The 17,618-nt window shown below is 44.6% G+C and overlaps 1 protein-coding gene across 1 annotated transcript in view; it reads left to right on the forward strand.

Moving 5' to 3' along the window:
• GPATCH1 (G-patch domain containing 1) overlaps positions 1–17,618 on the forward strand; it is a 38,798-nt gene that overhangs the window by 9,129 nt on the left and 12,051 nt on the right. Inside the window, exons 5-15 of the mRNA XM_008514051.2 lie at positions 442–539; positions 1,062–1,120; positions 1,511–1,753; positions 2,764–2,911; positions 5,864–5,943; positions 8,791–8,995; positions 10,634–10,930; positions 11,900–12,078; positions 12,333–12,460; positions 13,146–13,282; positions 13,628–13,794. Coding sequence (XP_008512273.2) covers positions 442–539; positions 1,062–1,120; positions 1,511–1,753; positions 2,764–2,911; positions 5,864–5,943; positions 8,791–8,995; positions 10,634–10,930; positions 11,900–12,078; positions 12,333–12,460; positions 13,146–13,282; positions 13,628–13,794 — 1,741 coding nt within the window. The remainder of the gene's footprint in view (positions 1–441; positions 540–1,061; positions 1,121–1,510; positions 1,754–2,763; positions 2,912–5,863; positions 5,944–8,790; positions 8,996–10,633; positions 10,931–11,899; positions 12,079–12,332; positions 12,461–13,145; positions 13,283–13,627; positions 13,795–17,618) is intronic.

Genomic DNA, 17,618 nt, shown 5'->3' on the forward strand with positions numbered 1-17,618 from the left:
CCACTAGCCGTGCTACTGGAGCTCATGGGGGCTGGAGAGCTGTTAGGAACTGGGCGGCTTCCCTCCCACCCCCTGCCTCCCAAGCTTTATGGGCTTTCTTCTATCTGCCCCATTCTACTCTCTTTTTCTGCAACCTTTCTTATTCTGCTCCTGGGCATGTGGCCTAATGTGGCAGCCTCAGACCATCATGGTCCCAGGCCACATGCTTGACCATCTAGAGTCCCTATGTGCCCATTCCAAAGGCCTGGGAGAGAGGGCATCTGATCAACTTCCCCAGGTCAAGCGTGCACCCCAAAACCAGTCAGCCGTGGCTGGAACGGCAGGGCCATGCAGTTCTGATATGGATCGGGGAAAGGGCTCAGGCAGGAAGTGGGCTGCGTATTCCCTACTGTTCTCTAGTGTTACAAAAAGAAATTCACTTTCAATGCCTTGATGTCCTAGATTATCTGTTGGTTTTGAATTGCTAAGAAAAATGGGCTGGAAGGAAGGACAAGGAATTGGTCCTCGAGTAAAGAGAAGACCACGCCGACAAAAACCTGGTGTGTATATTGATTGTCATTAATTCTACGGCATACTTTTTAATGATCGTGTGTTTCTAGAAATAAAGTTGCTGGGTCAAGTGGTATGCATGTATTTTAAGGTTTTTTTGTGTGTAATGTGCAATAGCTTTCCAGAAGAATTGTCCTAGTTTACACTCCCACCAGCAACATGTGAAAGTTCTTCCTTCCTACCTTTACCACAACTTTGTTCTAGTTTAGCACGATTGCTTTCTATCTATTCCTTGCCCTTGGTCTCCCCAGCCAAACTGTGGACTCTTGGAAGGAGCAATAATTTCTTTGGGGTTCTTTGTGGAGCTGGAGCAGTAGTGGTTCCTCACGGAGCACATTATTCCCTGAGTGTGGGTGGGGAAGGGGCTGGTGGAAAGCAGTTCCCGAGTGATCAGTCTCTGACGCTAAAGCTGTCGCACCTTTTACAAGCAGAGCTATGTCCCTCTGACGAGTGTCCGTCAGCTCTCTTATATTTAGTCACTCATGACTAATGCCTTGCAATCTCCTTTCTAGATCCCGGAGTAAAAGTCTACGGCTGTGCCTTACCCCCCGGAGGCTCTGAAGGGTCTGAGGTATCGTATGGATGACTGACTGTCAATTTGGTACGGTAGCATCTGTTACTTCATGAATGTGAAATGTTAGGATCGGAAACAATTTTAGAATTCAGTTGGATCCCATTACAATGAAATACCCACACCCTAAAACCATCCTCCTCTGTCAGATAATGTATTTAACATCCTGCCAGCACCATAGGGATCCCAAGGCAGTCTGTTCAGATTCTTGAAATGGAGTTGTTTGCGTTAATATCATTTGTTCAGGGACTTGATTTAGTCATTTGTAATGCGTAAATGAAAGTTTGCTGGTTGTTCTGTTTGGAATTAATCACTGCCTTTGAAAGCAGTATGTTACAGGCTGACTCTATGCCAGGCAGTGACTCACCTTCATTCTACTGTGTAAAATAGGACGAAGATGATGACTACCTGCCAGAAAATGTCACCTTTGCACCCAAAGATGTCACACCTGTGGATTTCACACCCAAAGATAATGTGCACGGACTGGCATACAAGGGCCTGGATCCCCGCCAAGCGCTGTTTGGGACCTCGGGAGAGCATTTTAACCTTTTCGGTGAGGGACCCGAGGGGGCCAGCAATCTTCTTGGAGATATTGGAGTGAATAAAGGAAGAAAATTGGGAATTTCAGGCCAGGTAAAAGTGTTTCTGTTTTGTTTAAACTTGGAACCATTGAGAAATGAGAATACCTTCCGTGTTCTGTTTGCCCCAGAGTAGGCCCTCGTTATTCACTCCTGTGTGGAGACTGAGGCGGTTGTGTTTTCCTTAGGACCTTTTTTGAGGACGTGTGAAGCACACCTTCTTGATTTGCATGTGTGCTCCTGAGCACCTCTGGCCTGATGCTCCTGGTGGCGTTTGTGTGCTCCCAGGAGTGAGGACTGCTCTCCCACACCTCGTGAGGCCGAGGGAAAGCCACACTCGCCCCTTGGTTTAGTTCATAGTTGACTTGCCGTCTGCCTCTCCAAGTTCAGGTCCACGTTTCCCTACCTCCTGGACAAGCCCCGAGTCGGGAACATGGGTGTAGGTTTTACTTGAGAGCCCTGCTTTTTACCTTTGAGGAGATGGGAGAACCTTCACTGATTGCCTGTCCTCTCAAATGGATTCAGAGGTTCTCTCCTAAATCACATGTAGAAAATTTCATTATTGCCCTTTCTTTCCTGTTCATGTTTTTTTCCAATCCTTTTAACAAAAAGCGATCCTTGTTGGGGGCCATTCCCCACAAAGATTAGGAGTTCTCAGAGCAGCCATAGTAGCGGTGGTCTTCAGAGCCAGTCACCAGCGCTGGCCCCAGGCCACACTGCAGCGTAGGTGAGCATTCTGCCTTTCTCCTGCTGGAGGCCCCATTTCTCCTCCCGCACGGCTGCCTGCGTGTGCACTCACTCCTCTTCCGTGCCGGAACCCAGACTCTCAGCTGCTGCTGGGCCTGGGGGATAACCCCAGAGCTGGAGGCATGGCCTTCACTTCCGGTCATTGTTTTCCAAAGGACTTGAGTGTATTTGTTAATCTGGGGCTCCCATTCGCCTCTCTCCTGGTGCTCTTGCAGTGCTAATGTGGTCTGTTCAATCACATCTTTAAAATAGCCTTATCCTTCAATGCAGACATACCCTAAAACCTGTAATTGCTAATTTGAAACCTTGATTTTGAAGGCTTTTGGTGTTGGTGCCCTGGAAGAGGAAGATGATGATATCTATGCCACAGAAACTCTATCCAAGTATGATACCGTTTTGAAGGACGAGGAGCCTGGAGATGGACTATATGGCTGGACAGCACCCAAGCAATATAAAAGTCAGAAAGGTAATTCCACAGACGTGCAGTTGATGGTCAGGATGGTCAGAAGGGACTGCAGGATTAATACTGGAGTGTCAGCCTCCAGGCCTAGGGGGTTGTTGGTCCAAGATGCAGGGTAAGAAACAAAATGGGGCAAGAGAGGCCCAGTGTGGGATGTAAGACGAAGCAGGATTTTGACCGGATCAGTGCCAATGCCAGCTGTCAAGACAGGGCAGAGGTGGGGAGGAGGAAGAGGACTGGACTCCGGGCAGGAGTGAGTGTGTGGACAAGTGCTTGTGTTGCTGGTCAGAGCTGCAGTGGGTCAGGGGAAGCACTCCCAGCTCAAGGAACTGGGCAGGTGGCCAAAGTAGGCCAACTCAAGTAGCAGGTCAGAAGGCCAGGTGTGGGGACCTGGTCTAGGTACTCTGAGGGCCTGCAGCAAATGGAGCCTGGCACCCAGCCTGTGTCATCACTTGAGTCCTGGTTCTTAGGGCCTCTTGCTGGGCTAGCAGATGGACATCTCTCAACACAACTTGAGTTTCAAGTTGGAGTCTGTAGTGATTTTGATCCTATGGTTCTCAGTAGTATTTCAGGGTTTTTTTCAGAAAAGATGTAGGGAGGAGTCAGTATGGAGAGGGTATTAATGGCATGTGATTTGGAGTGAATCAGATCTGGATTTGGATCGCAGCTCTCTGCTGCCCAACTGTGTGACCTTGGGCAAGGCTTGTCACCTCACTGGGCATCATTTGTAAAGTGAGGATAAAATCTACTCCAGGGGTCATCGTGAGGATTAAATGGCATAAGTCAGTGTTTGCACAGTACCTGCCCCAAAGACTGCATAAATGGCACCTACTTTGCTTTGGTTATGGTAATCATAACCACCTAAATAAAGTAAGGAGGTGAGAGCTGAGATGAAACAATCTGGTTGGACATTTTTAGCTGTAGTCAGATAAAGTTTGCTTTACCTCTTATAAAATACATCTAAAGCATACACATTGAAATAATCTAAATAATCTAAGCATTACTCCCCAAAACGGTGCCTGTTTTGAGTTTCTAGAAGAGGAAAAGCAGATGCAGAACAGTTTGTAGAGGTAGTTTGCTTCCTGGTTGTGAACAGAGACTCTGAGGACACACTGCCTGAGTTCCGGCCATGGCTCTCCCCTGTTAGCAGCCGTGACTTTGGGCAAGCTGCTTAACCTCTCTGTGCCTCAGTGTCCTTGTCTGGACAATGACATGACACGGGGATTTTAATGTGCATAAAGGGCTTAGAACATGCCAGGGGCGCTGCAAGCACTCTGTACATGTGAACTGCCTCTCTCATCACCACCACAAAGAAAACCTAGGGTTTCACCCAAGATGCTTCAAGGCTGTGCACCCAGAGATTAGGAGCGTTACCCCTGGGTTGTACTCAGGCTACTCTTATTTGCTTCCTTTTGGTTACCTATATTTTCAGGTTTTTCTGGTGACTATGTATTATTTTTATAGTTTAAAAGAAGATAAATAATATATTAATATGTTATAATATATTCATTAATATTATTATAGATTATATTAATGTTTGTCAATTATTAACTGTATTGATCATATCAATACATTAACACATACTCTTTTACTAATATTAATGTAATGTGTTAATTATATAATAATCACAAATCTATAATAAACATACATATTTAAATCTACCTTCTGAATCAAATCTTTGGCTTTTCCTTTGTGTAAGTCTTTTGCCCTGGCTGATTGATTCCCTCCCATGTCAAGCATGGCTGGTGCCTCCCCTGAGCTCCCCAGCCCCCACTGTGCCCCCTCCTCCCTGGCCCCCTCTCCCACCCCGAGGGCCACAGCATCTATATTTTCAACCTTATGGTTTTTCATTGAGTGAATCTATATTTAGCCAATCTCCATGGTTGATTTTTAAATTGTTCTTATTTTTTTTCCATGATCAATAGGACTATAATAAGTATTCTTCTGGCTCTATCTTTGTGCTCATCTGCTCTCCATTTCTTGAGAATAAATTGATAAAAGTGAAATTGCTGAGTTTTAAAAGATTACGAAATGCCAAGAATGTGCAAACTAATCCCAAATTACACTACAGAATTTTAGGAACTTCCAGGAGCTGGTACGAAAGTTCAAATCAGTTAAAGTACGAAGAATGATTGTGGGCAGGGTAGTTCCCAAGTGGGGCTGCATTACGAGTGGCTGGAAACCTCAGCCTGGCTGCACTGCAGGGGCTGTGCCTGCCTCAGGACTCAGGTGGTCATGCAGAAGGGGCTTCTCCCTGCACAAGGTACAGTTCGTGCATGGGGACTTTTGACATAACCGCCTGCGCAGAAGTCCTTGAGAATCAGAGCCACTGTCAATGGGCTTGTCTCCATGACCACAGACAACCTCAGGCTCCAAGTCAGAGGGCGGGGTCACCGCTTCCTGAATTAGTGATCCTTATCTCCTGTTAGAATTTCACTGGGCAAGAAGACAGAAGTACCTTTTAATTTGTACTCAGATTAGATTACGGGTGACCTGCTTGTGTTGCTTGTCTGCCTTATTTGGATAGTTGCTAAGGAAATGGGAGGCAGTCTCCCCGGGGCTCTTCACCTAGTTTTAGAAACGACTTTCTCACAGTTACGATTTTCCCTTTTATACGTACTTGTCTTCTTGCTGGTATTTCGTGTGATCTTTTGCCCCACAGAGTATATTTTTGGTGCCCCTTAGCTTAGGACCTCCGGTCCTTTGTCTGAAAACGGCGTGGATGTGCTTGCTTGGAGGGCCACGGCCTGGCGTCCTGGGCAGCCTAGTCAGCCGAGCATGGTGCGGGCTGGGCTGCCAGTCACTGAGTCAACAGAGGTGTGAGGGCTTTAGTGCCGTTCCTTCCGCCTGATAGCACTATGACGGTGATATTTATGTTCTTGGAGATAAAAAGCTGACGTCTTTGTCTTAGTCTAATCGTCTCTGCTTCTGGAATTAATCAATGATATCATTTTGTAGAATCAGAGAAAGATCTTCGATATGTTGGCAAAATTTTGGATGGATTTTCCTTGGCTTCTAAACCTTTATCTTCTAAGAAAGTAAGAATTTTTTTTAACTTGTTTAATACTTAAAATATTTGCTGCTATGTAATTTGAGTTATTTTATTAATAGCTAAAAAGAGAAGTAAATTCTGTTTTCAAAAAGCAACAGCCTAGTTACTTGTCCGGGAAACATATTCTATATTAGAAATGTCAGTCAGTAGCCACACTGTATTCAAAACAGCTAATTGCTAATCTTTTAAAGCCAAACTTCAAGTGAGTGGTTATTTTTATTAAAAAAGAATTAGACTAGACACTAGTGGGAGAATGGAATTGATGTAATTCTAGGGGCAACGTAATTTAAGGAAAAGTAGAAAGCTTCCAAAAGCCGTTATAACCCGTAGCCCTGACTCCTCAACACGTGAAGCGCATTGGCTGGTGTGGGTGTCGCTCCCTGGGCGCCTTGCCGGGGCGAGCAGAAGCCGGGGAGCCACGAGTGTGGGTCAGGTCCCGCCGAGATCTCCAAATGCCGTTCCAGAGAGTCCTGCGTGTGTGGCGTTTTGTTACAGCTTAGGCCAGATGGTGCTCCAGGCGGTGCTCTTTAACGCCCGTCAGAGCCACGTGCTCACAGGCAGGCAACACAAGTTCGTTGTGGGTGTTAGTAGTCCAGGAGGGGCGGCTGGCCATTTGCCTTGTTGGCATCCTTTTTCTAGATTGTTCCACACTTTAATTGGCTTTTTTTTTTTTTTTTTGGTGAGGAAGATTGTCCCTGAGCTAACATCTGTTGCCAGTCTTCCTCTTTTTGCTTGAGCAAGATTGTCCCTAAGCTAGTATCTGTGCCCATCTTCCTCTATTTTCTATGTGGGACACTGCCACAGTGTGACTTGACAAACAATGTGTAGGTCTGCACCGGGATCTGAGCTTGCGAACCCCAGGCCACCAAAGCGGAGTGCACAAACTTAACCACTACGCCACTGGGCCAGCCCTTGGGTTTTTGTTTTTTATTCAACAAATGTTTGTTAAGTACCTCTGTGGCTTCGCCTATGGTTCTCCAGAACAGGGGAGGCTGGGAGCAGTGCAGCCTGAGAAACCACATTTGGTGTCAGTGGCTTTGATTTGTTTAGTTGTGATAGTTAATGTGTTGTAACAGTGAGCAGAATATATTTAGAACAGTGTTGGGCACATAGTAAGCTGCTATTATTACCAGAAATGTCCAGTAAAGTCTAAGGAGAATGTGAGCGTTTACGTGTATGAAAGGGAAGCATAAAAAAGGCTGAGAAGTACATGCTTGACTCAGAGTTCAAGGATGAACAGGACTGAGTCTTGGCTCCCATGTAGCTCCTGTCCAGTGAGGGTGCCAGCCAGCCAGACACACAGATTCACTGGAGTGGGGCAGAGTGCCAGAAATGGAGAGACAGGCGCTGGGGTCCCCAGGCGCTCCCCACTGGAGTCGGGCTTTGGGCCTGAGTGATTCAGATGGGGGCTGCGTCCACCTAGCCTTTCACAGACAGGCACATTTTCCAAATATGTGCCTGAAAACCCAGCCTCTGAATTCAGAGGCCAAACAGAACCATGATGTGGCAGAGGGAGTGAAAGGCTTCGAATCTAATGGAGGATATGAAGAAGAGCCGTGTGTACACACCCCTCCTTTCTGTCATGCTCTTCTGGACTTTTGTGTCACCTGAGAGTATTTGCTGGTTTGGGAGTCAGTGTTTTTCAGAGAGAGTGGTCAGGCTAAGATGATGAAAAATGAGATTTCTTCACAATGACAATACCCCACTTTCACAGGCGTTCCTCGTGCTAGGTGCTCGCCCCAGGCCGCACATTACAGCCGCCTGGGAAGTTGGGGGAACTCCAGTTGTAGCTGACTCTGGGGGGTGGGACAGGCATCAGTATTGTAAACTCCTCAGGGGAGCGCAGTGTGCAGCTGGGGCCAAGAACCACAGCCAGAGAGCATCCATGCTTCACTGGTTACAGGGGAGCTCCGAGTGTCAGGTGGCTGAAAAATCTAGAAAACGGCCTAAATAGGGCTGCCCATAAATATGCCTTTGTTAGATCTGGAGCAAGGGAGACCATGTAGTGCAGTAATTTAAAAATATCTAGGGGCTGGCCCCATGGCCGAGTGGTTAAAGTTCCACGTATCCCGCTTTGGCGGCCCAGGTTCAGTTCCTGGTGGGCCTACAACATTTGTCAGCCATGCTGAGGCAGCGACCCACACACTAAATAGAGGAAGATTGGCCCAGATGTTAGCTCAGAGCTAATCTTCCTCAAGCAGAAACAGAGGAGGATTGGCAATGGATGTTAGCAAAAAAAAAATCTAATAGTTTCTTTTAACTTATCTGTTCTGCCATCATTAATGCCTGAATTTCCCAAATATATTTCAATTTCAGTTCAGTCAGCTTTTGAATTAGAAATAACTCAGATTAATAAAAAAGCCCTGAAGCTGCAATTTGGAACTGAAACATAACCAGAAAAAGAATTCTGAATTTATAAGTAACTTATTTGAAATTTTTTTTCCCTAAGCCTTGAATCATACTTTTCTAAATTTTCTGGTTCACAGTAGGCCAGTTCTGCATGTTGGCCTATACATTGTGTTAACTGTTATCATCTTTATTGTTCTCCTCAAATAAAACGTGCGTGTTAGTGTATCTGTGTAGAAGCGGGTAGGGGTGATATTAAAAATTCCTGGTCATTAGAATAGTGTAGTTCTGGTGACTGTCCGATCCAGAATGGATGCTGGCTGGACACCTGGACAGGCTGTTCCCAGTGTACCCACCTGCTGGATGTTAGCCTGGGCAAGGGAGGGGGCTGACAGCACTCAGAGGTAATTAGTTTTCTTGGTTACATCAAACATGATGATCTTGCAGTCGATATTTTCTGAGTTTTGTTCTGTTTTGTTTTTATAAGATTTATCCGCCACCTGAATTGCCAAGAGACTATCGACCAGTGCATTATTTCAGGCCTGTGGTAGCTGCAAGCTCAGAGAACTCCCACTTACTTCAGGTATTATCGGAGTCAGCTGGAAAGCCAATGCATGACCCAGGGACACACAGTAGGCACCAACTGAATGCCTCCAAGCGGGGGGAGTTGCTGGGAGAAACGCCTATTAAAGGTATGTGCCATGGAAAGATTAAAATCATTACATTTATAATAATCTGAGTTATCAAAATGGAAAGTTGTTTTCCTATTGAAATTTTTATACATGATTTCATATTCCCAAACTGTGGGAATAAAAGTGTGGACAGCACAGATAACAGTGTTCACATCCTTTACTTCTTAAGACTTGTTTTCCCATGATCAGTTGGGTTGTGTCATTAAAATCACAATGTTTGTCTTAAATTTGGCAGTTTTAGACTTTTCATAATTGTCCAGGAGTGTGGTGAAGACCAGGCACCTGAGTGCCTTCACTTTCTCTGCACAGCCTGGGAACGTGTGATTTTTTTTTCTAAGGGAAAAAGAGTACTGTGGTTCTTTTCCTGAAAGCCTGAGAGGAAGGAGTGTGTCTGAAAGCGGGCAGATGGGGAGAGTCCCCTCTGGGCTGGAGCAGGAAGACTCTGAGAGGCAAACTGGCGCTCTCAGCTGTAATAGGCCCAAACGGAACACCTGGTTCCCGGTAGGAATCCTAATTCTGAGCTCCTCACCTTCGCTTTCCCCTCCCCTGCGCAGTTCCTCAGCAAGTGCTCTCACGCTCCCCGCAGTATGCGTGGGGAGTCTGTCCACCGTCTGCACTGCCGCTGCTTCCGCCCTGGGCTGAGCGCCCGTCTTCTCTCACCTGGACCGTTGCAGCAGCCTCCTTACTGGTCACCCTGTTTCTCCTCCGCAGTCCTTTCTCCTTGACAGCAGCTAGGTGAAGCAAATTGTATCACTACCCCCTGAAGACGCTCCAGTACTTCTCACACTGAAGGAGGATCCAGACTCCCCCAAGGCCCTGTGGATCCAGCCCTGCCTGCCTTTCCAGCCGAATCTTATACCACTTTCCCTTAACCCCTGTGGTCTAGGCTCAGGATCCTCCTTTCTGCCGTCGGAACCTGCCAACCGTGATGCTGCCTCGGGATCTTCATGTTTGCTGTTTCCTCTGCCTCTGCTCTTCCCTCGTACTTTGGCTCCTTTTTACTTAGAACTTATCTCAAATATTATCTCTTCAGAGGGCCCTTCCAGGCCTTCCCTGCCCGCCGTATAAGCTGGTTCCCTATTCCTCCAACCCCGCCACCAGCCCTCTCATCTGTCACCCTGTTATTTTCACTGTTCTCCTCTCAGGGCCATCCTCTGGCGTTGACTTTTGGCTTTAACGTCCGTCCCCCTCACTAGTGAGAGCAGGACCTTGTCTGTGTTGTTCTCCCAGGCCCAGGCCAGTCCCTGGTACAGAGTGGGTACTTAGCGAGCGTTTGTGACACACGTGAGTGCTTGATGGGCAGCTGTGTCTGAACCAGGGCTTGTGCTGGGCAGGACTGTGGAGATGGTGCTACCACAGGCTGGAGGTCCGGAGTTTGGGAAATCTGCTTCCTCGTTCTCGGACCACTTGCTGGCCTAATGAATGTCCATGTATTAATCTCCACTTTTGCCAACTGTAAAATAGGAATCTCATTATTTTATTACTGTCTGGGTCACAAGGATGTGAATACAGATGAAACACTAAATGTGAAATACTTATTTCCAATTATGTGTTTGTGATATTGAAAATGTCTATAGAGAGAAATGTTAATATAGTTGTCTTAAGATACTTTTCATCACTATTATTGTTTTTCTTTAGGGTCAGCTACTTCAGTGTTAGAATTTCTGTCGCAAAAAGATAAAGAGAGAATCAAAGAAATGAAGCAGGCAACTGACCTTAAAGCAGCCCAGGTCAAGGCCAGGAGTCTGGCCCAGCACGCCTCAGGCAGCAGAGCCCAGCCCTTGCCTGCAGACGTTGGACACTGCTCTTGGCACGTGGCATTGAGCGGTGGGACAGCCACCACAAGAGCCAGCAGCTTCAAACCTTTTGCAAAAGATCCAGAAAAGCAAAAACGATATGAAGAGTTTTTAGTAAATATGAAACGGGGTCGTAAAGGTGGGTGCTGGGCCTGGGTCTCCCGCTTCTCAGCCAGGGGTAGCATTCTGGCTCTTCTGGCCCTTGTCCCAGACTGAAAGTTGACAGATCCTGTTCTGCCAGTGTTTGCTTTTCCTACTGCAAACAGGGCAAAGATTTCAGTCCCTAGCTCTTGACCTTAGAAAGCAAGAACAATTAGCTTATGTTTCTCTATATCTCATGTCCCAGACATAGCTGTTTAAGCAGAGAACATGCCTTGGCAGTGGCTGATGCTAAATTACAGGCCATTTACTGTTTGCAAGGGCTTGACTTCTGTTAGTGTTGCATCTCACACTGAGAGAACAAGATCGGCTCCCACTTCATCTTAAGATCCTAACCGTCCAGCCCTAAATCGTAGTCTAAAATTTGACTTAAAAAGATAGTTGGCTGGTGAACCATTGCATGGGGGCAAAAGTCACTCTCTGATCTGTGCAGTAAACGTGACAAGCGTGCGGAGAGGGCTTGCTGTTAGACGCAGTAGTCCTTGTGAGGGGTCGTCAGCAAGTTAGACAGATTGGTTTTCAGGAGAAGATCTTCGTCTACTGTGCCTTCACTTCCTACCAAGAACCCACACTCCTGTTGTTCGTTAAATTAAAAAAAGGTTAGAGAAAGCACTACTTTTCTGCCAAGACTTTTAATATAGTTGGGATGAACTTATTACTATTTGGGAGTGGTGACAAGTTCCTTGCTTCGAAGATGTAACTAAGCATTAATCCCCCAATGTTTTTCTCTGCTATATGTGGTAGACAGAATTCAATCAAAGCACTATTTTGAGGGAGAGAGCAATGTTACCTGCCAAGTACCTCCTCCCGCTGCTCTCAAAAACCGGAATGAGGATTTGAGTCTCTTCTGGTGAAATCTGCAGGGGTAAAGTGGTGCCCTCCAGGTGTTCTCCTTCAAGCCCCATGCTTTTCCTAGGAGTGAAGCGCTTTCTTGTTCTCTGTACCGTAGATGCTCTGGAACAATGTCTGGATCCCAGTATGACGGAGTGGGAGCGAGGCCGGGAGCGGGATGAGTTTTCCCGGGCAGCCCTGCTGTACGTGTCTTCCCACTCGACCTTGTCCTCCAGGTTCACTCATGCCAAGGAGGAGGACGATTCAGACCAGGTGGAAGTCCCTCGGGACCAAGAGGTCTGTCTGCATCGTGTCCCTACCTGGTGAAGTTTAAAATTAAAAGATAGTATAACCAAACATGTTAAATCCCTCAGTGAAGAGGTTAAATTAGAACTCACTTTATGCTTTTAGCTTCCAGTGTACTTGAGCAAAAATGTTGCAGCATAAGCTGTTTTGTAATTTTGGGAGATTGCTTGAAAACTTTAAGATGGGAGTGCAGTCAGGTCACCTATGTGACCACTTGATGAAACAGAATGAATGTCTTTTCCCAGAATGATGTCAGTGACAAGCAGTCGGCTGTGAAGATGAAGATGTTCGGGACGCTCACCCGAGACACGTTTGAGTGGCACCCTGACAAGCTTCTGTGTAAGAGGTTTAATGTCCCTGACCCTTATCCAGAGTAAGTTGGATAAGCCCGTCCTTGCGTCAGTACTTATTCTGCCATTTTAAAGCTAACTTTTTCCCTCACACACTCATGTCAATTCCCTTTTTCTAGATGAACTTACTTGTAAATGCTTAGAGTTACACATTTTGCAGATTTACTTTAACTTCTATTAATTTGTTACTAAGAAAATAAACATCTAGATAGCAAACTTTACTCCATGTTGAAGATATGAAACTCAGATATGTCAAGGTACAGCGACCTAATGCCTGTCTAGCTTGCCCCCTTTTTCATCATGCACATATAGTTTACATTTAAAATGTGACTGTGTTTTTTATTTCTTTATAAAAGTTCAGCACCTTCTTATTTGCTTTAAACATTGCAAGAAAGCATATGGAGTTGAATCAGAGAGTTTGTCAGAAAATTTAGGTATGTTTTTAGCAGTGGAACTTTTCCTTAGTGGAAATCCATTTTCAAGTTAAGTTCTAACTCTTACTATAGTAAGAAAAAACTCATGGGTCGTAAAGTCCGCCATTCTAAATGTTTAAACTGCTTTGAGAAGCGAAAATAACTTAGGGGGCGTTCTTATCCAAGTCAAAGAGCTACTGGTGAAAAATGCGAGATGGAAAACTTCACAGGAATTTGGATTTGATCCTCACAGTTGTTCTTAAAATGATATTTATGTGTTTTTTCCAACCCTCAGTTCAACTTTAGTTGGCTTACCAAGAGTGAAACGTGACAAATACTCAGTCTTCAACTTTCTGACGCTGCAAGAGACAGCTTCCTTGCCTCCAGCTCAAGGATCAAGTGAAAAAGTACCACAGCCCCGAGCTCCCGACAGTGAGTAGGGCTCCCTCAGCTCCCTGTGCTGACTGTGGTCTCAGCCCCTAGCCTGTTGGGAAGACAGAAGTAAAGGGTCATGTGTTGCTAAGGACACATGTAGTGTGACCTCTCCTTCATTAGGAGAATTGCTCATATGAAAACATTAGCTCATGTTGTAATGGTCCACGTGGGTACTGTTTGGGGTTGGGGCTCTGCCTCAGCACCTGCCACGTTCCCCACACCTTGCACAGCGCCTGGCCTGTGGTAGGTTCACTGATGTTCTTGAATGAATTAAAGAGCCATACTGGAGAGCTTGCCTTTTGCTTGCTAATTCTGATGTTATATCTGTGTGCTGCCTTTCAGAATCAAGAAAACCATCCAGATGGGATACATCTAAACAAGAAAAGAAGGAAGATTCCATTAGTGAATTTTTAAGTTTGGCTAGATCAAAAGTTGGTCCACCTAAACAAGAATCCAGTCCGTCAGTAAAAAAAGAGGAAGAGCATGTGACAGAATCACTCTCAGATCAGGTATGTGGGGCTTCTGGATTCCCTTTGCCAGGCTGACCGTGGCCTTTCTCTATGGTGGTGCCTTCTCATTACTCCATAGTGGGCTCAGCACACTTTTTCTGTGAAGGGCCAGATATTAAATATTTTAGGCTTTGTGGGCCATAGAATCTCTGTCATAACTGTTGAACCTTGCTCTTGAGGGTGGAAGAAGCCACAGACAATGTGAAAACAACTGAGTCCATCTATGTTCCAATAAAACTTTATTGACAAAAACAGGCAGAGGGCTGGATTTTGCCTGTGGGCTGTAGTTTGTGACACGTGCTCTACAGTCCAACAATTTCAAGCATAGCTTTAATCATTTGAGGAGTGGTTATAAACTCCTCTGCTTAGAATGGCTTTCAGTTAGCATCAACCATTGCAACAAAATTCAATATAATTTTCCAAGTAACAAGTATTCTCTTTTATGTAGAATATAGAGAAAATATCCATTTTTTATTACTGATTTAATAGTTAAAAGTTGAACTTAATAAAAAATTGGTTTTATTTCTAATAGCCTCATTTTAAAATTTTCATTTCACTTTTCAAATTAACCTACATTAAAATTGACTCCTTTTTTTTGATGTACAGTTCAATGAATTTTTACACATGTATAGATTCCTGTAACTACTACCCCAATCAGGATGCAGAATGGTACTATCAGCCCAAGAAACTCCCTGAGGCTGTCCTTTTGTAGTCATTCCCTCCCCTCACCCCAAACGTCTGTTGACCTTTGATCTCTTCTCTGTCTCTGTAGTTTTGCTCTTTCCAGAACATTATGTTAATAGAATCAGACAATATACATAGACAGCCTTTGAGACCAGCTTCTTTCACTCAGCATCATACCTTTGAGATTCATCAGTGTTGTGCGTGTATCAATAGTTCATTCCTTTTTCTTGCTGAATAATATTTCATTGTGTGGGTGCGCTACAGTTTGTTGGTCCATTCACTATTCAAGGACGTGTGGGTTGTTTCCGGCTTTTGGCTGTCAGCTAGAGCTGCGGTCAACGTTCATGTGCGGGTTTTTGTGTGAACAGAAGTTTTCATTTCTCTAGGGCAAATACCTAGTAGTAGATTGCTGGGTAACATATATGTACATGTTTAACTTTATAAGAAACTGCTAAACTCTAATCCAAAGTGGTTTTTGCTTCGTGCATTTTGAAGCTTGCTTTTTTTTTTATTTTTTTTATTTTTTTTTAAAGATTTTATTTTTTCCTTTTTCTCCCCAAAGCCCCCCAGTACATAGTTGTATATTCTTCGTTGTGGGTCCTTCTAGTTGTGGCATGTGGGACGCTGCCTCAGCGTGGTTTGATGAGCACTGCCATGTCCGCGCCCAGGATTCGAACCAACGAAACACTGGGCCGCCTGCAGCGGAGCGCGCGAACTTAACCACTCGGCCACGGGGCCAGCCCCCATTTTGAAGCTTTCTTGTTAGGTGCATATACATTTAGGATTATTATATATTTTTGTTGAATTGATACTTTTATCATTATGTAACATCATTCTTTATCCCTGGTAATTAGCATAGTATGTATTTTTCCATCTTTTTACTCTTAACCAATCTATTTCATTATATTTAAAGTGGATTTTTTTATAAACAGCATGTCATTGTCATTGGGTCTTTCTTTACAAATGCATTTTGGTAACCTGTATGTTATAATTTGTGTGTTTTGATCATTTGTATTTAATGTAATTTGTTGGTATATTTAGATTTAGGTCTATAGTTTTAATATTTGTTTTCTGTCTGCTCCCACTCTTTTTTGTTCCTCTTTCCCCTTTTCTGCCTTCTTTTGTGTTACTTGACTAATGTTGTAATTTATCTATTAAATTTATTTTTACTGTATATATTTTTTATCGATTGCTCTGGGGATTACGGTATACATACTTACCTTTGCACGGTCTACTTAGAATTGATATTTTATGACTTCAGTTGGAATGTGGAAACCTTACCACTGTGTAGGTCTGTTGCCTCTCCCCACAGATGTTGTCTTATGTATTACATGTACGTGCACTGGAAACCTCGTCAGACAGTGTTTTATTATGTTTGCCTTCAAGGTTAGACCTGTTTTAGGAACGGATGAGGAGATAGTAGTGTGTTTTACTCACTCGGGTGTCTACCGTTGCAGCTGCTCTTTCTCCATCCCTGAAGTTCCAGTTGTCCCTCCTCTCGTTTCCTTCTGTCGAGGGACTTCCTTCAGTGTTTCTTTCAGAGCACTTCCACTGCTTCTCTTAAGTTTCCTTCATCTGAGAAGGTCCTGTATTTCATCTTCACTCCTGAAGGATGTTTTGCTGGCTATAGAATTCTGGGTCAACAGTTCTTTTCTTTAGCTGTTTAAAGATGTTGTGCCCCTTCCTTCTGACCTTCCTGGTTTCTGCTGAGAACTCTGCATTCATTCAGATCATTGTTCCTCTCCTGATAATGACATGACTTTCCTCTGGCTGCTTTCAGGATTTTCACTTTGTCTTTGGTTTTTAGCTGTTGATTATCATGTGTCTAGGCATGGATTTCTATGAGATTATTTTGTTTGGGGTTTGCTGAGCTTCTTGAATCTTTAACTTTATCTTTCACCAAGTTTGGGACATTTTCAGCCATTATTTTTTCTGCACCACATTCTCATTCCTCTCCTGGGATTCTGATGATCTCACTGTTGTGATTTTGTCCCACAGGTCTCTGAGCCTCTTCCTTTTTTCAATCTTTTTTGTTTCTTTATTGATCAAATCGGATAATCTCTATTGATCTGTCTTCAAGTTCACTGACTCTTTCCTCTGTCATCTCCATTCTGTTATTGATTTTTTTACTTTAGTTATTGTATTTTTCATTTCTAAAATTCCCATTTGTTTTTTTTTCCTATCTTTTATTTCTTTACTGAGACCTTTTTATCTTTCCATTTGTTTGCCCTTATTCTTGGAGGATGGTTATAATAGTTGCTTTAAAGTCTGTCTCATAATTCCAACATTTTCGTCATTTTGGGTTGTCACCTCTTGATTGTTGTTTGCAAGTTGAGATTTTCCTGGTTGTTTGTATACCAAGTAATTTTGGATTGCATTCTGGACATTTTGAAGATTATGTTATGAGACCCTGGGTCTTGTTTAAATTCTAAAGAGAATGTTGATTTTTTGTTTTGCTTTATGAGACAATCAGCCTAATTAGGTTCAGGCTGCAAGTTCCATCTTGTCTTCTGTGGGCTGTGGTTCAAATGTCATTCCGTTTTTCAGAGCCATTGTAGCACTATTCATAGTCCTTATTATAGTACTATTTTTAGTCCTTTCCTGCATGTGTACTTGCCAGCGGCTGATCTGGGACCCGGCTGGTATTTCCTCCCATCGTTCTGTTATCAAAGCCTTTGGTTTGCTATTTAGAGTCAGATCCATGCACGCCTAGCTCCGAGGTGAGGCGGAAGTTCACAGACCGCTCTACGGGATCACCCTCTTGAGCTCTTCCTCTTCATGGTCTTCCTGGCGCTTCCTGACTCAGGGCCCCCTTCACGCCTTCCACTCAGGAAGCGGGGACTCCGTCTCCCTGCTCTGTCTTGCACTGCCGGTGACTTTGTCTGCACTGGAGTCAAGTGGCAGGAGGGCAGGAGGGGGACAAAAGCAGCGGGATTCCATCTCACTGTTGGGACCACAGCTCCTGTGGTCAGAGAAAAGGGCTCCCCTCCTTCAGAGTTGTAGGCACCCGCCTGGCAGCTGCTGCCACTGCGGGCATGACCGTGGGTTTGGAACCTCTGCGTTGGGTTTTCACTGTTACTTTTTCATGGCATAAGCCCTCCTCGGGGATTCTGGTTCTGTGATATGGTCGTTAAATTAGA

The sequence above is a fragment of the Equus przewalskii genome, chromosome 9 (assembly GCF_037783145.1).
Source record: "Equus przewalskii isolate Varuska chromosome 9, EquPr2, whole genome shotgun sequence".
Lineage (NCBI taxonomy): Eukaryota > Metazoa > Chordata > Mammalia > Perissodactyla > Equidae > Equus > Equus przewalskii.